At 40.1% G+C, this 20092-nt stretch overlaps 1 protein-coding gene across 15 annotated transcripts in view; it reads left to right on the top strand.

Moving 5' to 3' along the window:
- The window catches only part of ANKS1B (ankyrin repeat and sterile alpha motif domain containing 1B), a 407265-nt gene that overhangs the window by 352373 nt on the left and 34800 nt on the right, over positions 1 to 20092 (top strand). For 12 of the 15 annotated variants that reach the window (XM_063154820.1, XM_063154817.1, XM_063154828.1 and 9 more), the window contains 2 exons: positions 5751 to 5858; positions 11101 to 11280. In XM_063154820.1, coding sequence (XP_063010890.1) covers positions 5751 to 5858; positions 11101 to 11280 — 288 coding nt within the window. Of the gene's footprint in view, positions 1 to 3842; positions 4042 to 5750; positions 5859 to 11100; positions 11281 to 20092 lie in introns of those variants that run through there. The other 3 variants (XM_063154821.1, XM_063154830.1, XM_063154823.1) reach the window with 2 other exon arrangements.

The raw sequence follows: 20092 nt of genomic DNA on the forward strand, positions 1-20092 counted from the left end.
ACGGAATGCTTTCCTTTATGTACAGACCTGCTTAGTGCTTGCCATTTTTCACATAAATAATATTTTCAGCCCTGCCTCTTAGAATAGGTAATCACTATTGTAACAATCTTGGTGTTTGTATGTACAACAGATCTTTAGGATTTCTGATTTAGGGGGGTTTGAGACTAATGTGACAAAAATGCACAAATGTAATGTTTATCATTACATCTGAGGCTTGTAAAATGATTGAACTGTGACTTAGTTCTTAAGAAGCTGTGTATTTAACTTTTTAATTAAAAAATTGTTTTTAAGAAACAGTCCAGCATGCAACCTGAGACACATCCTCAGGAGTCAAAATGGCCAGGTATCAGTTTCAGCCAAGTCTTATTTCACTGCATTTTCCTAGGTTTTTAAAAGGAAATATTAAATAGATTTTTTTCACTTAAATATTAATGTTTATTGATTACAAGCTCAAAATTACTGTTATTATTTTTATCTTTAGTGGAGCCAAAATACTAGCACCTGGTATTTTCTGTTAGCAAATTTGGAAAACACTTTAATGATAAAAATGGCTCGATTGGCCAAGTCAGGACAAAATCTTTCCTGAGAATCCCTACAAAAAATAATGAATTCTCTCAGTCCGACCTGGGGTGGCAATGGCAAGTTTACTTGGAGGAGACTCTTGGCCTTTGCCTTCTCAATGGCATTAAATGGAAATCTGCATCTCAGTTATTTATTTGAGTGATCGGGGACCAAAGAAACATCAGTTCCTCATGATGACATCTAGAAATGGGATTTAGAAGACAGCCATTGGCCTTTGTGAAATGCTGTCATCAAGACAACTGACATCAGTTTCCAAATAGGTAATTAATTCCACAGGATTGTGACACATATTTCATATCCTTATGATGTGAAATCATTATGATATGAAATAACAAGTCTCTTACAGGTGTCTTCCTAGGCATAATAAACACTTGCCTCCCCTGCAGATGTGGACACCAGAGAAGCTGCAGCAAGCCTCTGGCCAGCAGGATGCTTTGGTGCTTCTCTGTTGCCATGTGCTGAGAAAGAGCTTAAAGTATTCCCGTGTGAAAAATGCAGTAGAATTCTGATATGATTTGACTGGATTTGGCTTTGTCTGGTGCTGCTAAAGCCACTGGGCATTCACAGAATCACAGAGTGGTTTGGGTTGGAGGGGGCCTTGAAGAGCACCCGGTTCCATGCCCCTTGCCATGGACATGCCACCTGCCCCTGGATCAGGTTGCTCAGAGCCCCATCCAGCCTGGCCTTGAGCCCTTCTAGGGATGGGACATCCACAACTCTTCTGCTCCAGTGCCTCACTAGCCTCACGGTAAAGAATTTCTTTTTAATATCCAATCTAAACCTGCCCTCTTTGAGTTTAAGTATCATAGATTACTTGGGCCTATTTAATTTTCAAAATATACCAATTATTACACCAAGTAATCTCGGTCAGAATGCAGAATATAGAGGGTTTTTACCTTTTTTTTTTTGTTGTTGTTTGGTGGGTTGTTTTTGTATATTTGTTTTAGCTGTTAGCATTGACAGCAGTTCTGTGGTTAGGATGTGTAAAATTGTTGCTGAAAATTTATATAAGTAAGTTTAATCCTTTTGTAATTTTCAATCCCCTTGGTCAGGTGAGCTGCACAGTTGATCTGGGGTCACTTTCTGGCTATTCTGGGCCCTGCCATGTTTTAGGATTAGCCCTGTGGGGCAGCATTGTGGCAGGAGAGGGGTAATAATCAAATCTGTCCCTTCATCTGTAATTCCTGATAGCTTGGAGTTTATTCCAATATGACCAGCAGTAAAATGGTTAATAATATTGATTTTAGCAAGTGTTTTGAGCTGTTTTCTTGCAGAAATAGGAAGATCCCATTCTTTTGACTTGCATTTACCATTTTTTTCTTGAATTCTGGTGTCTGATGCTGCTACTGGAGAATCACTAGCATTGTTCTGATCACTCTTTAATTTTATATTTTGTAGGTGGTTCCTAGTGTCCAGTTGCTATTTAGTCCAGACCTCTTGTGCTATTATGATCCTAATTTTAGTCCATACAAAAATTTTTCAGATTATTCCAAAAGAAGGAGAATTAATGTCTTGAATTTCAGTATTCTTTGTAATATTCTGGAAAAAAATGTAGAATCATGCAGTATTAAATAATATTATTCAATTAGAGAAAAGATCAGGCAGAAGAATGTTGCAGAAATAAAGCTCATTTTTAGGTGGAATTACTCGTTAATTCCAGCATTTGCACATACACAGTCATCAGGGAGTTATTGGGCTACATGTATCTTTTGAAACATCTGTCAACTAAGCCAGAGATCTAAATGCAAAGTGTTACATTGGCTATATTTGTGAATTTCTTACATTTCCTAGTGGAATTTCATTCTGTATGCTAATCATTGCAGAGTACAGAAGTAAAAATAAGATTAAATTTTTGTGCATGTGTCAGTGCTTTGGATGAATGACTTGCCCCATTCTCTTTTAATTGTACTGCAACTTCAAATATGTGAAATGGAGTAATATCATTCTTGTCTCGGGTATCCTGCCATCAGTGTGGAAAGAAGCATGTCATGTACATGCTTCTTTTTTCTTTTCCTTTTGTCCCAGTGATGAAATAACATACTGTGGACAGCCTTGAGCTACTCTGAAGAGTTTGACGACATGTTGTTGCTGATTCCTGCAGCCACACTCATTTCATTGTTGTGTAGTAAGGGGGCTACAATCCATTTGACAAAATGCCTCGCTGCATGACACTTAGGTGCGCTGTATTGACTGTTTTCAGTGTTAGTTCAGTGTTCACTGTAACCTGATTTATAGAAATTATATACCAGGAAGGCTACCTTGTGGGCTGTTTTAGTGCAAGACTTTCAACTGTAGCGTATTTCTATGGTACTGCTTTAGGCAGCTGTACCATTCCACACTGTTGACCTATATTTGTGATATTTGACATTTTTGATAAATACTGTCAAGGATAATCCGTCACAGGACAAGTTTCCAGAGTTTCAGGATGTTTGTTAAACCCTCATAACTCAAATGTAGCAGTATTTCAGAAAACAGTATTTTACATTGGGAAACAGGTTTTCCAAGTAAGAAAATTGCTAGGGAGTAATTTCCAGAAGAATACAGCTGTCTTCAGTTAATGGGATATGTGCTCCAGATGAGGCTGGGATGCAGCTGCCTGTTGCCTGGGGACCATATGTTTCTGTTAACTCCCTGCCATTCACATTTGGGGTGACCACCATTATAATAGAAAAACAAAATGTGGAGTAAGCTTAGCAGTGCCTGTGCTGTTTAAAGAGCTGTATTACCTTCAAATTGAGAGCAGTTTTTGAAATAATTTAGTCATTGAGACCTGTCTGCTAATCTCTTATGTGTGTATCCCTCAAGACACATGCCTTCTTCTCTCCTGTTGTTCAACAGCTCTGTGAAGTCAAAGAAAATTGCTTTGTGTGGTTTGATATAGCTAATAAGGCAGTCAGAGTGCTGAGGACCTTGAAACAACCCGAAGAACTTTAGCTTGGCTTAAAAATCTCTGGATAAATGATCTTGTTGATGGGGAAGCATTATGAAAAAAGCAAGTTCACTGAAGTGCATTATCTGAGTAATGTCTAAAGCAGCTGTGGTTCATTCACGTGTTTCACATAGTTAAAAACAGAGATAAACTGTGCACCCTTCTGTTTAACACTCAGTGTAAACTGAATACATAACTAAGTCTCCTGCATGCCTCAGGCATTTCTCTGTGTGCTGCATTATCTCAGCTTTGCTCGTGCTTCTCTAGATTTAGACTGAAAGGACAGCACATAGCAGGGTGGTTTGTGGGAGCGCAGCGTGTGCCCGCTGCTGAGCTGCAGGGTCTGCAGCAGCCCTGTGAGCTGCCTCTCAGAGGAAGGCTCCATCTGCTCCATGTCATAGCCCATCACTCTGGAGATGTGGGCAGCAAAGGGGTTATTGATGTTCAGCAGTATCAGATGGCACAGAGGCATCTAACAGAGGAAACGTGGATGGATTCGTGTGCACGTGGATGGGCAGGACAATGGATGGGTAGGCATGGACACTGGAATAATGACAGCGTGTTGCTGTACCATATTTTGAGATCCTGCATCTAAGAGATGTAGCAGGGGAGTTGCTGGGGTTTGGGTTTTTTTGTTTCTTCTCATCAGTTGCAGCTCTGAGTGCTACCGCTTAAGCTGAGGTAGTTGTTCATTTAAGATGCAGCATTTCCAGGTTTTTTGGGGACTATTACTTTTTCTAGGTTGAGTGAGAACTTCCTCTCAGCTGAAGGGTGTTGACACACGGTGGTCCTAAATATAGTGGGAAGTACTGTTTTCTGAGAGGGAATGGAGGCAGCTCTGGAGTATGAAACCACACGTACAGTCTGGAGGAGTTATGTAAGGACACTGCTGTTTGCAGAGCAGAGGTTTTGCTGCTACAATTAGTGCTGCTATACACTCTACACTACAGCCATTGTAGCCATTAAAGAATACCATTGAAATATGCTTTTTTTGCCACTAATACTTAAAATTTCCAATTGGCTGCTTCTGCTCTCCCTCTTTTCCTGAGAGCAGTGGTTTTGTATCAGGCAAGGACACAGAGAAATACAAATGAGGAGTAGTTGCTGTAAATTTGGGACAACTTTTTGGCAGTTTTCTGGGAGTTTGGACAAGCATGAGGTGTGTGAATGTATCCACTGATGGACCTGTTTCTGTGCCACAGAGATTTTGCATCTGATAAAAAAAGTAATACAACTCCAGGGTAAAAGCTTGTCCACCCGGTGTTTCTTACACAAGGATGATTCTACATAATAACAAATTGTATGAGATATTTGGAGATTACTTTGTGTGAATCTGCACATACAGGTAACCAAGGGCAACCCTCAAACCACAGCCAAAATGCAAAGGATGAATTTATTTCATCACCTTGCTAACCACACCAGGTGACAGAGGGACAGGGACATGGCTCCATTCTAGCTGGCAGGAGGGGATATAGAGGGAATATAGAGAGGCTCCTGCCTCTCTATAGCACAAGGCTTCCCCCATGTCCGTGAGAGTGTGTTATCTCTCCACAGGACTTCCACTTCTCAAAACAATAGGAGGATGAACAACATTCAGCATAATAAATGGAGTTTTCCCACACCAACAATTTTAGCATTCCCAGCTGCAAGGTCACTTTGAGAGAAACTCCTCCTCCTCCTCTGCCAAATCTTGCAGTTTTAAGCCTTTCCTAGCAACACTGTTAAAGGCATGGTTAATAGATTTAGAAGTTGGAACATTTACTCATCCTAAAATTCCTTTTTTCCCTTCTTGCCTCCTCTAAGCAAGCACTGGCTGTTTCTCACTCTTTTCTTCATCCATCCCATGAATCACTTTAATCCTCATTACTCACTGTTTGCATGCACCTTTGCATTTCCTTCTCCAGTCTTCTCATTCCCTTCCCTTTTTTCTTCCTGCTCTTCTGCCTTCTTCTCATTTCATTTTTGTTTCCTCTTTACTCATGATTTAGTCTGCCTTTTTCCAGTTTTTTGCACCTATACATGCTCTAGTTTCTTCCTTCATTTTACAGTGTTTTTCCTCTGATCTCACCTCTCATTTTCTCTGTTGATTGTTTGCCTTGCACAGTTCCCTGTCTGCTCAGCCTGTCTAGAGGACTAACTTGTTAAAAGGTTTAAAGAGAAAATGGCTTCAATCTGAATGGATGTTCAGGTAATGGTTGCCATGTGCTCTTTTAATGATGTATTTTTGATATTATTTCAGGTCTTAAAAATTAGCTTGATTGGCCACCGGAAGCGTGTTCTGGCATCTTTGGGAGACAGGCTTCACGAAGATCCTCCTCAGAAACCACCTCGGTCAATAACCCTCAGGGTGAGTCCCCATGAAAATTTGTTTGCATTTCTTGACAAGTCAGCAAGAGTTTAATAACCTTCACATGAAAACAATGGCTGCTTTGGGTGTGGTTCAACTTACCTCCCTTCAGAGCTGTACATTATGGATGCCTTAGGCTGACCTGCTCTGTCTCACCTCCCCTTGTGGCCAGCAGAGATATATTGACATTTTCACAGGGTGATCTGTGTGACCTGTTTCAGATGTCTGCCTTAGAATGAGATAAGTAGAATCTCAGAAGTATCAGCTTCTCTTTGCTAAGGAAGCTAACTCAGGACCAGGGATGTAAAAGATGCATGTCTTCATTTGCCCACAGGATTCCCAGCCCAGCTGATCAATACTGCAGGAGAGTTACCATTTTCCTTTCACGTTTTCAAATGTTTGCACTTACTTTTCAGACATATGCTTTAAGCTTTCTTTAAGGCAAACATCTTGAAAGTGTTGAGATAAAAATGCCATTAAGGTGTGTCTGTATATCAAAAGTTTCATCATGTTTTTAATTTTCATTTGTATTCCCTCTTTCAGAAACCTTGTTGCAGTGTCCCTGGGGTTTTTCCACACTTCACCACATTTAATCTCTCATTACACTACCTTTGCTCAGTTTCTCCAATCCAATGCCTTTGCTTACTTGTTGTCTGCTACTCTTACCAAGTTGTGGTCTGATGGCCACTTCCTACTGGGTTCTCTCCAACAGAGTTCATAGCAACATTTTTATTTTGATATTTTAGGTCACACCTTTCGCATTTGATTGGATCCTGTTATTTTCATGGGGCTGCATTTCTGACAGGAATCTTGTTTGGGATTAAATTTCAAAATGTCACAGGGTGTCTGTGCTCCCAAGTTAAATTTCCCAGTGTTAATAGAAATACAAAAAGACAGAATGAGGGCTTATTTTTAAGTGTATTTAAAATTTCTGTGACCGACCTGTTTTCACCCTGCTTATTCTCAGATGCCCCATGCAGACATTTTAGATCCAAGCCCTTAATTCAAGCTATTCCCAATGCCATATTTTAAAAGGTCTGACAAATCTGTAATGTGCTCTAAGGCACATTGCATAAATGTGTGGATGTTTTTCTTGTATTTTATATTTATGTATTTTGTGAATGATTCCTGATGCATGGCAGGTGTTAAAACACTTCCAAGAAACAGAAATAGATAAAAAGGCAGACTTTTTTGCTGAATGCCTTCAATACTCTGGACTGGATAATTAATTCCTACTCAGCAAGTGGGAAGGTTTCCACAGGCCACATTCTTGGTCAGGGCTGTATATTCTCAGTTAATATGGAAGAGAAAACTGGATGTCCTCCATCTGTAGTCAAAATGATAAAAAGTAGTCTGCTGCTGCACAGCTAGAGTTACTGATGCGGGCCAGTGCTAAATGTCATTTATCACCTCTTGCAATTGGAGTATTCACAGGGAATCCTAAAGAGGAGGACATGCATTTGGAATGAAGTTTTTCTTTCCCATCAACTGCTACTATGCCATTTCACACAAAAGAAAGACATAGTGTTTAGTTTGTAGTCTGCAGTAATTTGTATCATGAAAATTGGCTTAAATAAACCGTCTGCTGCTGCTGTAAGATTGATTTATATAGAATCACTGAACAGTTTGGATTAGAAGGGACCTTAAAGATCATCGAGTTTCAACCCTCTTTGCAATGGCCAGGAGCACTTTCCACTAGATAAGGCTGCTCTACATCAGTAGAGAAGGTAGTTTGCTATATAAAGTCTGCTTTTAAGTTCCCAAGCTCAAGCTAAGCAAAGCTAATGCTTCATCTTTTTTAACTGGTTTTGTATTAGCTTTTAAAATATTTCAAAGTAGAAGTATTGATAAAAAGCAAAAATTCCTTAAAATCTTAAAAATATCCACAACATATGTTATTCTCTGTTGTGTGTTACTGTGTACTAAGAAACACTATTTTGATTTCAAATATACTATATTCAAACATATATATGTTATATATATATTGCATATATATACACACAGACACTATACAAATATACTTTTCTATACACAAAAGTATAGAAATTGCTGGATCTTGGGTTACCTAGGCAATCTTGCTTTCTTTCCTTGAATGCATCTTTTCTTTGAGTAATCTTTAGTTACAGGACCAGTTTCCATGTTCTTCATGGGAGCTCTTCCTCACCCAGTCAGCATGGGAGGCCAGAATTTAAACTGAAGGACAAACAATTTTGGCAGAAATTTGGAGAAGAAGGGTTGAAATAGTAATGATATTTTAACACAGGAATTAGTTCACTGTTGAGAATTCCTGGTTTCAGGTTAGACAAACATCTGTGGGACATGAAGTGTGCTCAGGCAGCTTGGGAAAGGATCTCTTAAGCTCCCTTCCAGCCCTGACCTCTGTGGTTCCAGGTGTACAGGAGCAGCAGGTGTGGGAGGGGATGGGGCAGATCTTATAATGAAATATGTGATCAGACACCCCTGCAGTTCATGTGTCCTTGCACTCACAGCTGGGTAGAAACACGATATGAGTACCTGGTGACTAACAGCAGCGTGGTACTGAGGCCATGGACACCTGCAAGGGTGTCCATGCCTGGTCTGCAGCTTTGTTTAAGGAGGTGAAAAGGTGGATATGGAGTGAGGAAGAATGGGAGACAGGCTCATGATTAAAGGAATAGCTATAACTATGAAACTGTAGACTTACACCTGTTTTTGCCACAAAAAAACTTGGATAATTTGTGGTAAGTTAATTAATTAATTGCCTCCTAAACAGACACTAATTGACAATCTGCATATTTGACTGGAGCCTTGAGTCTGATTTATACAAGTGCTGAGTACGCAGTGCTGAAAATTAGATCAGCAGACATGGAGTTTGGAACTCAAGCACTTGGGAAATGGAGAAATAGATGTTGTGATTGAGTGAGTGGTACTTTCTAACCTTTGTTGTCTGTGTGTCTCTGGTCACCCACACTAAAGTAGTGATAATGAAATGCCAGAAGTCACAGGTGTGGTGAAAATTATTTGATTGACATTTGTAGAGCACTTATGAGCATCATGACTACGACAATATTAATCATCTTATCTTCAGAACAGGATTTAGAAAGGGTTTAGGAGAGAGGTTTGGGGCCATGAAGCAAGGCAAGAATAAAGTACTGACTACATGGTAACTAATGATAACACGGTGCTGAGTAGATGACAACACGCTGCACAGTTGAGGATCCATCTGTGCTGTGAAGGACAACTTTGAGAAAATAGCATAAAATTGTACAATGACATACTGTTCCATAATGCAGAGGCACAGTAATTCTTTTATTTCTTGAGTCGGTAGTTCTTGTCTGTATTGCCTTGCCAGCAATCTTCCAGTATAGATCTCAGAGTGAATTTCCTCCTCATAAGCAGTTTGATAAAATATGAAAAGCTCGATGAGGGCTGGAATCTCTGTGTTCATCTGTCACTTTCATACACTGGTGGCCCTGCAACAGTGGGTGAATCCTGATCCAGAGCAGAGAGAGGTTACCCTCCTGGCTGAAGCAGCAGGTAGCACTCGCTGAAGAGGATCTTGTTTGGTGCCCATGTACTCAGGTTATTTTCAGAGCAGAAATGTGTGCACCATGTTGTTAGAGGTGTGTGCCCAGGGAGGGTGGGTTTTAGAGGTTATGCCTCACCAAACCAACTGAGCATGTGCAGAATACAGCTTTCCAGAAGCTTTTAACTGGGCCAAATGTAGGTGGATTTTTGTGAAGGAGGGAAAAGATTATTCCTAAGAGGAAAATACTCTTTTCTATGCCCTGGGAAATGTCAAGTGCTTGTCTCAGATCATAGGAAAACCAGAGAATTTTTTTAAAAAACTAAAATCCCAGTTAATTAAAAATTACTAAAGAGCTATATTTTCCTAACATTTTTCTTATTGACAACATGAAAAATACTAATCCATTACTGTGATTGCAAGGACTAATGTGACATAGACTCCTACACTTCAAATATTGATATCAGGCATTACTATGACTTGAACTTTCCTTTCTATTTGGAAGAGATTACAACTCTCTGATTTCTTACACCAGATCTTGTTTATTAACAGCATGGAGTTCTGATGCTTTTCAGAACTGGGCTTGCCTCAGTGTAATAATGCATGAATCATCCATTTTAATTCTCTCTTTAAATAAAAAGGCAGAACTTTTTTACCTTCCACACTGGAGCAGGTTTTTGCTTGCTCCACCATCTTCAGGTCCCCTCTTGTTGCTAGGTACTAAAATGGAGCGTTGCAGCAGCAGGTGGTTTAGGGAAGGTCTGCACTGAGCAAACCTGCTCCTGGGTACCATCTGCCAGAACCCTGCATCCCAAGAGAGGAGCATTTCCCATTCAGTTGCTGTGAGAGTGTTCTCCTGCTCACACTGGGCAGTGCTGGTGCAGACTGGACAGTGCACTGTAGCTCCCTGCTCCTGCTGATGGAGCTCCAAGAGACTGTGGGACACTGGGCCTGGACACCGATGTTTGTAGCTGGTTGAACAAGAGATGTCATGTGCGAGAGACTGCATGTTTCCAAACATACAGCACGATGTCTGGCTGTGGGCAGTGTGGTGGCAGGTCCTGGTGAAATGTACACCAGGAGGACCTGTTTATTTATTAGGTGGCACTTATGTATCAATTCTGTGTGGTATTGGCACACTGACTGATTACAGTCCAGTAGAGGTAAGGAGAAAAGCCAGGTAAAATATTTGTGCTCTGATGCTTTCATGCATTCTAGGAATTGGTATTTATCTTGTTTCTGATACCTGGTACTTCAAGTTCAAATGGATGTTCTGTAAAACCTATAAAAATTGCAACAAAATGTCTATACTGTGTAAATGGGCATGTGTTTCTTTTTTCCAGCAAGAGGTGTTGCTAGTGTTCAAATCACTTTTACTGCTCAGAAGTGGTGAGAATGTATTTCATCTTACAAATAGCTAATCCTAAATAATGGCTTTATTTGGGCCTTGACAAGAAGTAGCTCAGTGTTTTATCTCTAGGAGAGAGTATATATTACACAGGGAGCTTTTGGGGAGGAAATTTGCCACTAGTTCATGTAATCAGTGAACTATTTTTCCTTCCACATGGGCTCGGCACTTCAGGTAGCAAATCTCAAAATTCATCCACAATAATCTCTACTGCATGAATTGTTCCATAATTTTTTTAGCGTGAACAATTCAAATGCACTTTTAAATGTGTGATTTGAAGTCAGCAGTATGCTGTTCTTCTTATGTTGCATTTTTCTTTCTCTGTCCAGGAACCCAGTGGTAACCACACTCCTCCTCAGTTGTCTCCATCACTTAGCCAAAGCACTTTCACTACTGGTGGCTCCCTGGACGTTCCCCACATTATCATGCAGGGCGATGCACGGAGAAGAAGAAATGAAAACTATTTTGATGATATTCCCCGGTCAAAGCTGGAGAGGCAGATGGCACAGGTAGGACTAAAACCGGTGCCATTAAAAGGCTGGGCCTTGCTGCTCTGGGTTACAGGACTAGTCCTGACCACAGCAGAGGGCTGTATATGAAGGCTGAGTTGTAAACAACAAAGGTTGACAATTTTTCCAAGCTGTCTGTTCCAGCTCTCTATATTTCAAGTAGTGTAAATTGATGTGTTGGTGTACAATCTCTCCTCAGAGGCAGAGGGCTGAGGGTGTTTAGGTGCATGGAGGCTGAGATGAAGGTGGCTCCTGTGCACCAGAGTGTGCAGTCTTCCCCCAGCACTGACTCTGCCCCTCATTTTCATAATAAGGTGCAGATTACTGAAATTCTGAGCAACATAGATAAAAGTAAGCTTGCATCAGTTCACTGCTGGAAACTCAGAGGACTTGAAGGGTGATGATTGCTGCATTTATTAATGGGAAGGGTCAGCATTCTGCAAAACTGTGATCTGGGGATATATTTTGATTATTTAAAAATAAGATTTAACTATACAAAAAATTATTTGAATAGCACTAGACTCAACTGGGCATTAAATCAAGCTGTTCATGAAAGAAAGCTTAAGGTAGCCTCCATGTCTAAATTTTTTGCATCCAACCACTGCAAGAGTACTGATAACTTTAAATTAAGCATACTCTGAGTGATGCCACAGAACCATAGAACCATGTAGGATGGAAAAGACCCTTAAGGTTTTCAACTCCAACCCTTAACTCAGCACTGCCATGTTCTCCACTAAACCACGTCCCAAAGAGCCACACCTACATGTTGTTTGAACAGTTCCAGGGATGATGATTGATCCACTTCCCTGGACAGCTCACTCCAATGCCTGACCACCCCGTTCAGTGAAGAAATTTTTTCTAATATTCAGTCTAAAGCACACTAGATCATGCATGGACAGTCTGTTGGTAAAAATGCTTTAGAATGAGCTCAACTGATTTTCATTGATACCTATGATGATGAAGGACAGCCAGGTCTTATGCTGCATGCTGGAAACAGGACTTTGATTTGCCGTCAGAAGCAGATGGGCAGCCAGGGCAGTTCCTGGAGCAACTCATTCCACGAAGGACCAGGTTGCTGCATGCTTCCCTGCATGAGGCTTCCCAGCAGTGGCTCTGCCTGCCACAACCCAAAATAGAGCCTCTGTCCAAAATTCAGCCTCAAAATGGAAACAGCTATGCAAATAACTGTATTATAATGAACAAAAGGCTGCAGTCTGTCAGCTAATTACATGAGCAAGAAGTAATTAAATAAAAACAAACAAAGCAAGGTGCTGCCATTACCTGGGAACACAGAAGCAAATTGAATTCCATTTGTTCAGAGGACATTTCTAAGGAAGTGAAATTGCATTTGTTTGGGTGGGGCTGTAGCCTTGCCCTTTTTTAATCTGATTTTCTGCTCTAAAATATTCTAGTACAGAATTAAGGAGAAAGTTGCTGAGTGAATGAGCTTGTTTTCAAACCAAAGTCTGCTGGGCTTTTGTGGCAAGAATATGGTTGAGCTGAAGTCCAGCAAAGAAAAGACAGGTTCTTAAAATGAAAATATTTAATGAAATTTAGGTATTTGAGCATAAAATGCACACTTGCTTGTGGCTGAATACGCTGGTTTTTCTAATTAGTTCCTTTTATCACTTTGCTCACATATCCCTAACTCATTACCTCTTTTAGTCACTAGCATTGAAGACAAAAAATAATACAAAACAAAAAAACACCCCTATGCTAACAATTTTTTCTGACTCCGTTTCCCTCCTTTGTTTTACTGGTATTCCCAAGAGGTATGGCATACTCTAATAAATGACACCTGGAGATTTTCTTTGTGTTGTTGAATACTGTATTTCCAGAAGGACTGATATGCTACATGTCCAAAGAGAAAACTGAGCAGTGATTACTTATACCGCTCCAAACTCCTGCACAACCAATTAAGTGCTTGAGGGACTTTTTTTGTTGATGGGGAGTTTTGGTTGGTTGGGTGGGTGAGTGAGTGGATGATTGTTTTTTGGGGTTTTTGGGTTTTTTTTTTTTTGGTTTTTTGGGTTTTTTGCTTGTGGTTTTTAGGGGTTTTGTTGGGTTTTTTTCTGTTGTTGTTGTGGATGTGCACCCACTGAATGGATGACTTCAGTGCCTTCTCTCTAATTTTAACCATTGAATATAGCTGTCATCCTTTGGGACTCCAAAGGGGAAAATGGATTCAGATTAAATCCATAAAACGTGGCTTGTGTTGTTCCCTGAACTCCAATCTGTTTGAAGTCTTTTTCAGCTCTGCCCCCAAATTCTGCATTCCTGATGTATGTAAAATTCCCTTTGACTTTAATGGGAAAGTCAATGACTCCCTCTGGTGATCATTCTCAATAAATTGGATTCACCCCATTAAGAGACTAATCAGGGATTTCTTCAACCATTCTAGCCCAAAAATAGATTCTTAAATTTATTTTGTGCAATGTGTGCTCTGCCAAAATGAACTATATTTCCTTCAGTCTTTTCCCCCAAAGCCTCTTTGAAATTAAAAGTAAAATAATTGTTTCTGCAAAGCAAAGGAGATCCAACTGATTCTTAACATAAACCTTCTGCTCTGTGTGTTGTGGGGTTTTTTGGGTTTTTCTTTCATCTAGCAACTTTCTCCTTGCAGTTTGCTGGTTCTTTTGGCTTGTGTCAGATCAGGAGCAATTTCTGAACTGATACCAGTCCAGCTTCCCAGCTACAATACTTTTCACCTACAGAATGATCTAGAGGGATTGTTTGAATTGCTTCGAGAATGTTCTTTTGTCTTAACCCTTTCTTTGCCAGGCTGTTTGCATGCTGCTGTATGAATCTGCATGTGTACTGGATGCTGTAGTTCACAAATGTGCACAAATGGATGCTGTGGGGTTTTGGAAGTTTTAGGTATGTTCTGGATTATGAGATTAGTGGGTGTTTTTATGGCCTTGAAGAGAGAGGCCAAAATGGTGTTGTGAACTTATTTACTGTATTGCTTTCATGAACTTGATTTTATTTAAAAAATTGTTAGAATGAGACTATCTCATCCTTAATTTAAAATATAAAATCTGAAGATATTTTGATGAAATTGGATATTTCCATCTTTACTATGGCCTGTGTTTCCACTAAGCTGTTACAAGGAGTCATCAATCATGTTGATCTTTGCATCAATCAACCAATATTTCTTAAACAATGAGCACAGCAGCTTAAATCTGTTTTCCTTTGATGTGCTAGATGTGTTTAAACAGTTCTTCAAACCATAATCAAATCTGCTTGTAAGTAATACAACTCTTTGTTTCCTGGAGGAAGCACTGATTTAAATTTACTTAATGTGGGTGGTTTTGTCTCAAGGCCAGCATGTACCTTCATTTACAGTTCCCTAGCAGACTATTTGTGCCCTAAGGGGAAAATTGTGATATAAACAATGAGTCTAACCAATTTAGATTCCCCAATGGAATAGGTTTGGTCATCCAACTCCCCCATTGATCATCCAGCTCCGAAAGTCTGTGATGTCTGGTTGTATAAATCATAACTGCCAAAATATACAGGAGGTTGTGAGATGGTTTATTTTCCAAAGAAAAGGGAGGAAAAAAAATCTAGGAAGAAATTAGTAGTCTGAGTCATCATTAGCTGTGGATGTTGAATTTTGAGCCTGCAAACTGTAGGTTAGTATGATCAAATTGATGGAGTTTAAAATAGCTGAGGTTGTTCTTAAGATTGCCTAAACCTTCAAAATAGAAGTGAAATCATGCAGGCAAAGCTTGAGTACTTTGGAACCAAAATCGATAGGAGGAGGAGTCCCATTGAAGGGATTGGGCTCTTTATTCACCCCTGAAATAGGTGCAGGGAAGAACCTTGGAGGTTGAAAGGAATCACAGCCATGTTCATTAAAAGACATCAGTCAAAACACCACCTTTGTAGGATTTGCAATTCTCCAGGCAGGAGAGAAGCTTCAGGTACCAGCTGCAAGCATGTTCCAGACTTCCAGCCCCAAGGCACTGGCTATTTGTTACATGAGCCAGAGGTGAGTCGTGCTTTTAGCCACCCTGGTCCATAAGACCTCTTGCCGTGGTGCTCCGAGCTCTGCACCCTGCCCTGAGCCAGGAGGGGGGAACAGAACCATCTTTGCCACGGCAGGCCTGCAGGGAGGTGCGGGAAGCACCCCTGCCCACGGCGCTCCTTGCAAAGGGAGAGCAGGGGCAGGTGTCCCCTGATGCTGTCACACCTCCTGAGCCTGCGGCACAGCCCGAGCTGGGACAGGGCTGTCCTTTTGGGGGGCAGTGGGCAGGAGCCTCTCTGGGGACAGCTCCAGCCTGGAGTGGTGAGTCAGAGTAACCTTCCTAGGAGGGTAAACCCAGTCATGGCCCCTATGGGGGCACCCCAGAGAGCTGCCATGGAAGGAAGAGATCTTATAAGATCTGAGAGAGTTGAAAAATTTGTTCACAAAGGCTGACAAGAGAAGTTCTTGCCCAGAGCTGCTGAACTCAGACTTAATTTTGAAAGCCTTTCTGCGTGCTTCAGTCACATGGTCTGAGGGTTCTTGCTTTTTTAAATTTTTAGATTTTTTCTCCTAAATGCAAGATGGCTTCAATGTAAGGTCATTGTAATGACTGCTCAGTAAGTGTGAAGCAAACCTGTCCTGATTGTTGGGATTCTGCCTTTTAACATTATTTTGTAAGATACAATAATTCATTCCTGGGTTAGGATTGTTATGCAGGGGACAATCATTTAAATGGATTTAGTAAACATATTCTTTACCTACAGAAGTGGAGAAATGTCATAAAAACAACAACAACAAAAAAACCCCAGAATTAGCAAAGGCAGGTTTATATTAAAATTGTGAAATAATTTTGCTTCTTTCTGAAATAATACTTTCAACTCAGCAATGTCTTCCTAATACCTCACAGATATTAATGCATTTGTATTTCCAGTGCGCTGTTGGGCTGTGATTTAAAATCATATTTTCTGTTTTTCAGCTAGGAAAACTGACATACAGGGATGTTGCAGGTTGAGTAAGATGGTACAGAAAGTTTGAAGGAGCCTAAAATGTCATCTTTAGTTTTGTAACTTAAAACCACAGTATGACTTTTTTTTTTACTTGTTTCGTGTTTGTTTTCTCATCTCCTCTGCTTTTGAAGGATTTAAATATTACTGTGAATGAGGAAAAATATGCCCAAGAGAATACTGGTGTGTAAAATGAGATTATCTAAGAAACAGTGAAGAAGGTATAGTTGAAATTACTCATGAAATAACAGAATTCTTTACTAGTTGATTTATGAAGCAATAAATACAGAAATATGGTCATCTAGATTCATTCTCTTGTTACTTCTTAGGCTACTTATTTCCTTTTTTATAACATAAAATAGTTTATGTTGGGAGGATAAATAGACAGCTATCTAAAAAAAAAAATCCAAACAAAATTCTCTAAGGTTTATATTTTAGGTGCATTATATTTTTAATATGGAAAGATGACTGAACTGTGACGACCTTCAATTTAACATCAAAAGAAGAATGCTTAGCTACATCTATTGCTGGCAGTTGTATTTGTAATTCACACAGATGCAAACACCGTAGATGGCTGTATCTTGATCTGTAAATTTCAGCCCATTTTCTTCCATAGATCCCTTGAGAATTGTGTATTTCATAGAATCAGAACCATCACTGGGTTGGATCATCCAGTTCCAACCTCCTGAGCAGGGACACCTCACACTAGAGCAGATTTCTCAAAGCCCCATCCAACATGGCCTTGAACACTTCCATGGATGGGTATCCAACACTGCTCTGGGCAATGGACAAGTAAACTGATAAAGGCATTGTAAGAAGTCTTCTTAATTTCTGTCTGAACAGAGAGAGAGAATTTTTTCAAGAATGTTACAGAAGCTAATATTTTAGAACTGAATTCATGTGAGGTGGATCGTACCTACAAGCTGCTTCAGCAAATGGAATTGAGGAAGCCTCTTCTGTATTCAGTATTAATGATCCAAACTTTAGCTGTAAATAGCACACCAGGAAAAGGAAAAATGTTCTTTATTAATTTACTGCTTTTCACACTTGCTCTTGTGAACTAGAAGGCCTACATTGAAAAGATTTTATGAAAACTGAATTTTAATATCTAACATATACATTTTTGATCTGCTGGAAAAAAAGCTGTGCTTAGAGTATGGGGTGCTTTTCTGAAGGAGTATTTTTGTTGTTTGGAGGTATTTTTTTTGCAGAAAGGTCAATACCTGTAGTCTGATAAACTTCATTGGTGTTTGTCCAGAAGTTTGTATCCTCTCTGTAAGGCTAAGAGGCTGGGATACACTGGAAGCTGGCAGCATCAGCAGAAGGGGTATTGTCAATGAGAAGGAGCTCACCCATCACCCACTTCTTGCCTGCCACAGAGCCAGCCCTAGGGGCCCAGTTGTTGCCTGGGAATTTTCATGTAAAGTATTTTCAGCAGCAGAAGAAGAAATACACCGCTGCACAGTGTGTAATTCTTCTAATAAGAAGTGACATTATGAGTTTCTGCTTCTCTGAAAGAAATACAAATTTCAAATTTCACTCTAAATTTCTGAAGATTTTTTTTTTTTTATGGGAAGGAGAATTTGCAGTTATTTCTGCTAGTAAGGCAAGCTCTTCCCAGAGCTTTGAGAACATTCAGGGATGCAGCATCTACTTTTATTAAATACCTGAGGTATTTCATAATGGGAGAAGTAAATTCAGCAAAGGGCCACCGAGATGGTTGGGACCTGAAGCAGTTGCCCTCTGAGGAGAGTCTGAACAACCATGGCTGGCTGGAGAAGACGTGGCTTTGGGTACTAAAACTGAAAGAGGGACTCTGGATGCCACAAGGAGCTTTCTCTCCATATGGACAGGAAAGCAGGGGGACAGGTTGTTCACAGAGTCTGTCCTTGCAGTTTTCAAGACATGACAGGATGAAGCCCTGAGAAATCTGGTCTCATCTCACAGCTTTGAGCTGCAGTTGGAGTGGAGCTTTCCTGAGCTTCCTTGCAGCATGAATTATCCTGTGATTTATATCCTTATTCTTCTGAAAGACTGCTCTATCTAATTTGAAGTATACTGAAACTTTCAGATCTTTTTTGACTTCCCCTAACCTAAATCACTTTGCTAATTTATTTGCTGTTGTATTTTTCTGTGTAATCCTACTAAATTTAATCTGACTGATCTGTAGGTCATCAGACCTGTTTTCAGTTCTTACCCCATTCTGAGAAGTCCCTCACTTCAGGATCCTCCTTAGAGAGCACTGGCACTCCTCCAAGCCACAGCATAGAGCAGGTCCTTGCAGATTGCCTCGACATGTTCAGTCCATTTGTGCTTAAATACCAATAATCATCCTTGAAACATGCTGCATCAGGAGTCACACAGTGTCCAAGTCTTGCTGTACTTCTCCTTGCTGCTGCTAATTTAATTGGCCAGTTTTCCAACACAGGAAGGAAATTTGATCTGAGATGATTCATACTGAAGGACCTCATTGTGAACATCTTGAATTTTTCTTGGCGCATAGAAACTGTCTTGGTAGCACATGGAGGCAATATTACACTTTTTCTTTGTTATTCTCAATAATGTATGCATAGATACAAATATACACATGCATAAATATATTCCTGAGTGTTTTATTTCAGATGGCCAGGAATTATGTCAGAAGGTCATGAAAACCAGGGGATGGTGACTGGATTTTTAAACTTTTCTAGTCACTTACTGGTCCCTGCAGTGAGGTTGGCTGTAACCTTCTGAACCTTCCTTAAACACTCTTTTAGCCCTTCTTTGGTCCTTTAGTATCTTCTGTGACTTTTCAAGGATAGTTACTCCTAATCTAGGTAAATCTTTAACATCTCCTAACGTGCCATTGAGTGAAACTCATTGAGCTGTCATGAATGCATCTGGACTGCCTTCCCCCTGGCTCCTGCTGCACCTGTGTGTACTGTCCAGATATTCTTTACTGCCACTTTCCTCTCCTTAGAAAGCATATGATTTCTATGATCAGTCTTGTAGTTACTTTCTTTCTTCAGATTATCAGCCATGTTTTGCTAGTCTACAAGAAGGAAGCCTAAAGTTTTCCCTGGATAATTCTTTTCACCCTTTCTTTGCCCCTCCTTCTTGTCAGAGCTGTGTCCCACCATGACTGGACAGGGCAACCTTTTATGCATGGGACACCACAAAAAGGTTATGATAGCAGAATTTTGCTGTGACCTTACTTGTGAGCATTTATCTTTTGGGAAGTATTAAGATAATGACATATTTGATATTAATCAGGCAATAGATGATGCTGTTGTTTTGTTCTTCTTTGCCATATTACTTAGGAAAATGTTCTTTGTTAAACTCTTTCACAGAGCCTCTGTGTCAGTGGTATTGGGTGCCCAAGCGTATTTGTGTTTACTGTGGTGGGAGTGTATGCACAGAGTGAGTTCTTCAGGGCTTTATTGAGAGCATATGTTTTGGGAGCTGAAAGTTGTGAGAGTTTGAAGCCTAATCCTCATTCCTCTTTCTACTGCCTGTTTTTTGGCCTCTGATATTCACTTAACCTTTTTCCTTGCCTTGGTTCCTTCCCCTCCACCACAGGGATATGCAACTTTAGGTACTTCTCCTGGTTATTTTGTTAAAAATTTTAAGTACTTTGAAGATATAAACTATGTATATAGTAAATGCTAAATATTTCTACAATGGGGCAAGGAAAAGGTTGATTTCTGAATTTGAATTCATTGCCATCCATAAATTAATGTTCCATCTGCACTGCATTTCAGTACCTTAGTCATTCAAACATTAATGAAAGCAAAACTGAGTAATGAGTTTTGCACTGCTGTCCACCTGACTGGGCATTTGTGGAGTTGTGGGAAATTCT

The sequence above is a fragment of the Melospiza melodia genome, chromosome 4 (genome assembly GCF_035770615.1).
Source record: "Melospiza melodia melodia isolate bMelMel2 chromosome 4, bMelMel2.pri, whole genome shotgun sequence".
NCBI classification, from domain to species: Eukaryota; Metazoa; Chordata; class Aves; order Passeriformes; family Passerellidae; genus Melospiza; species Melospiza melodia.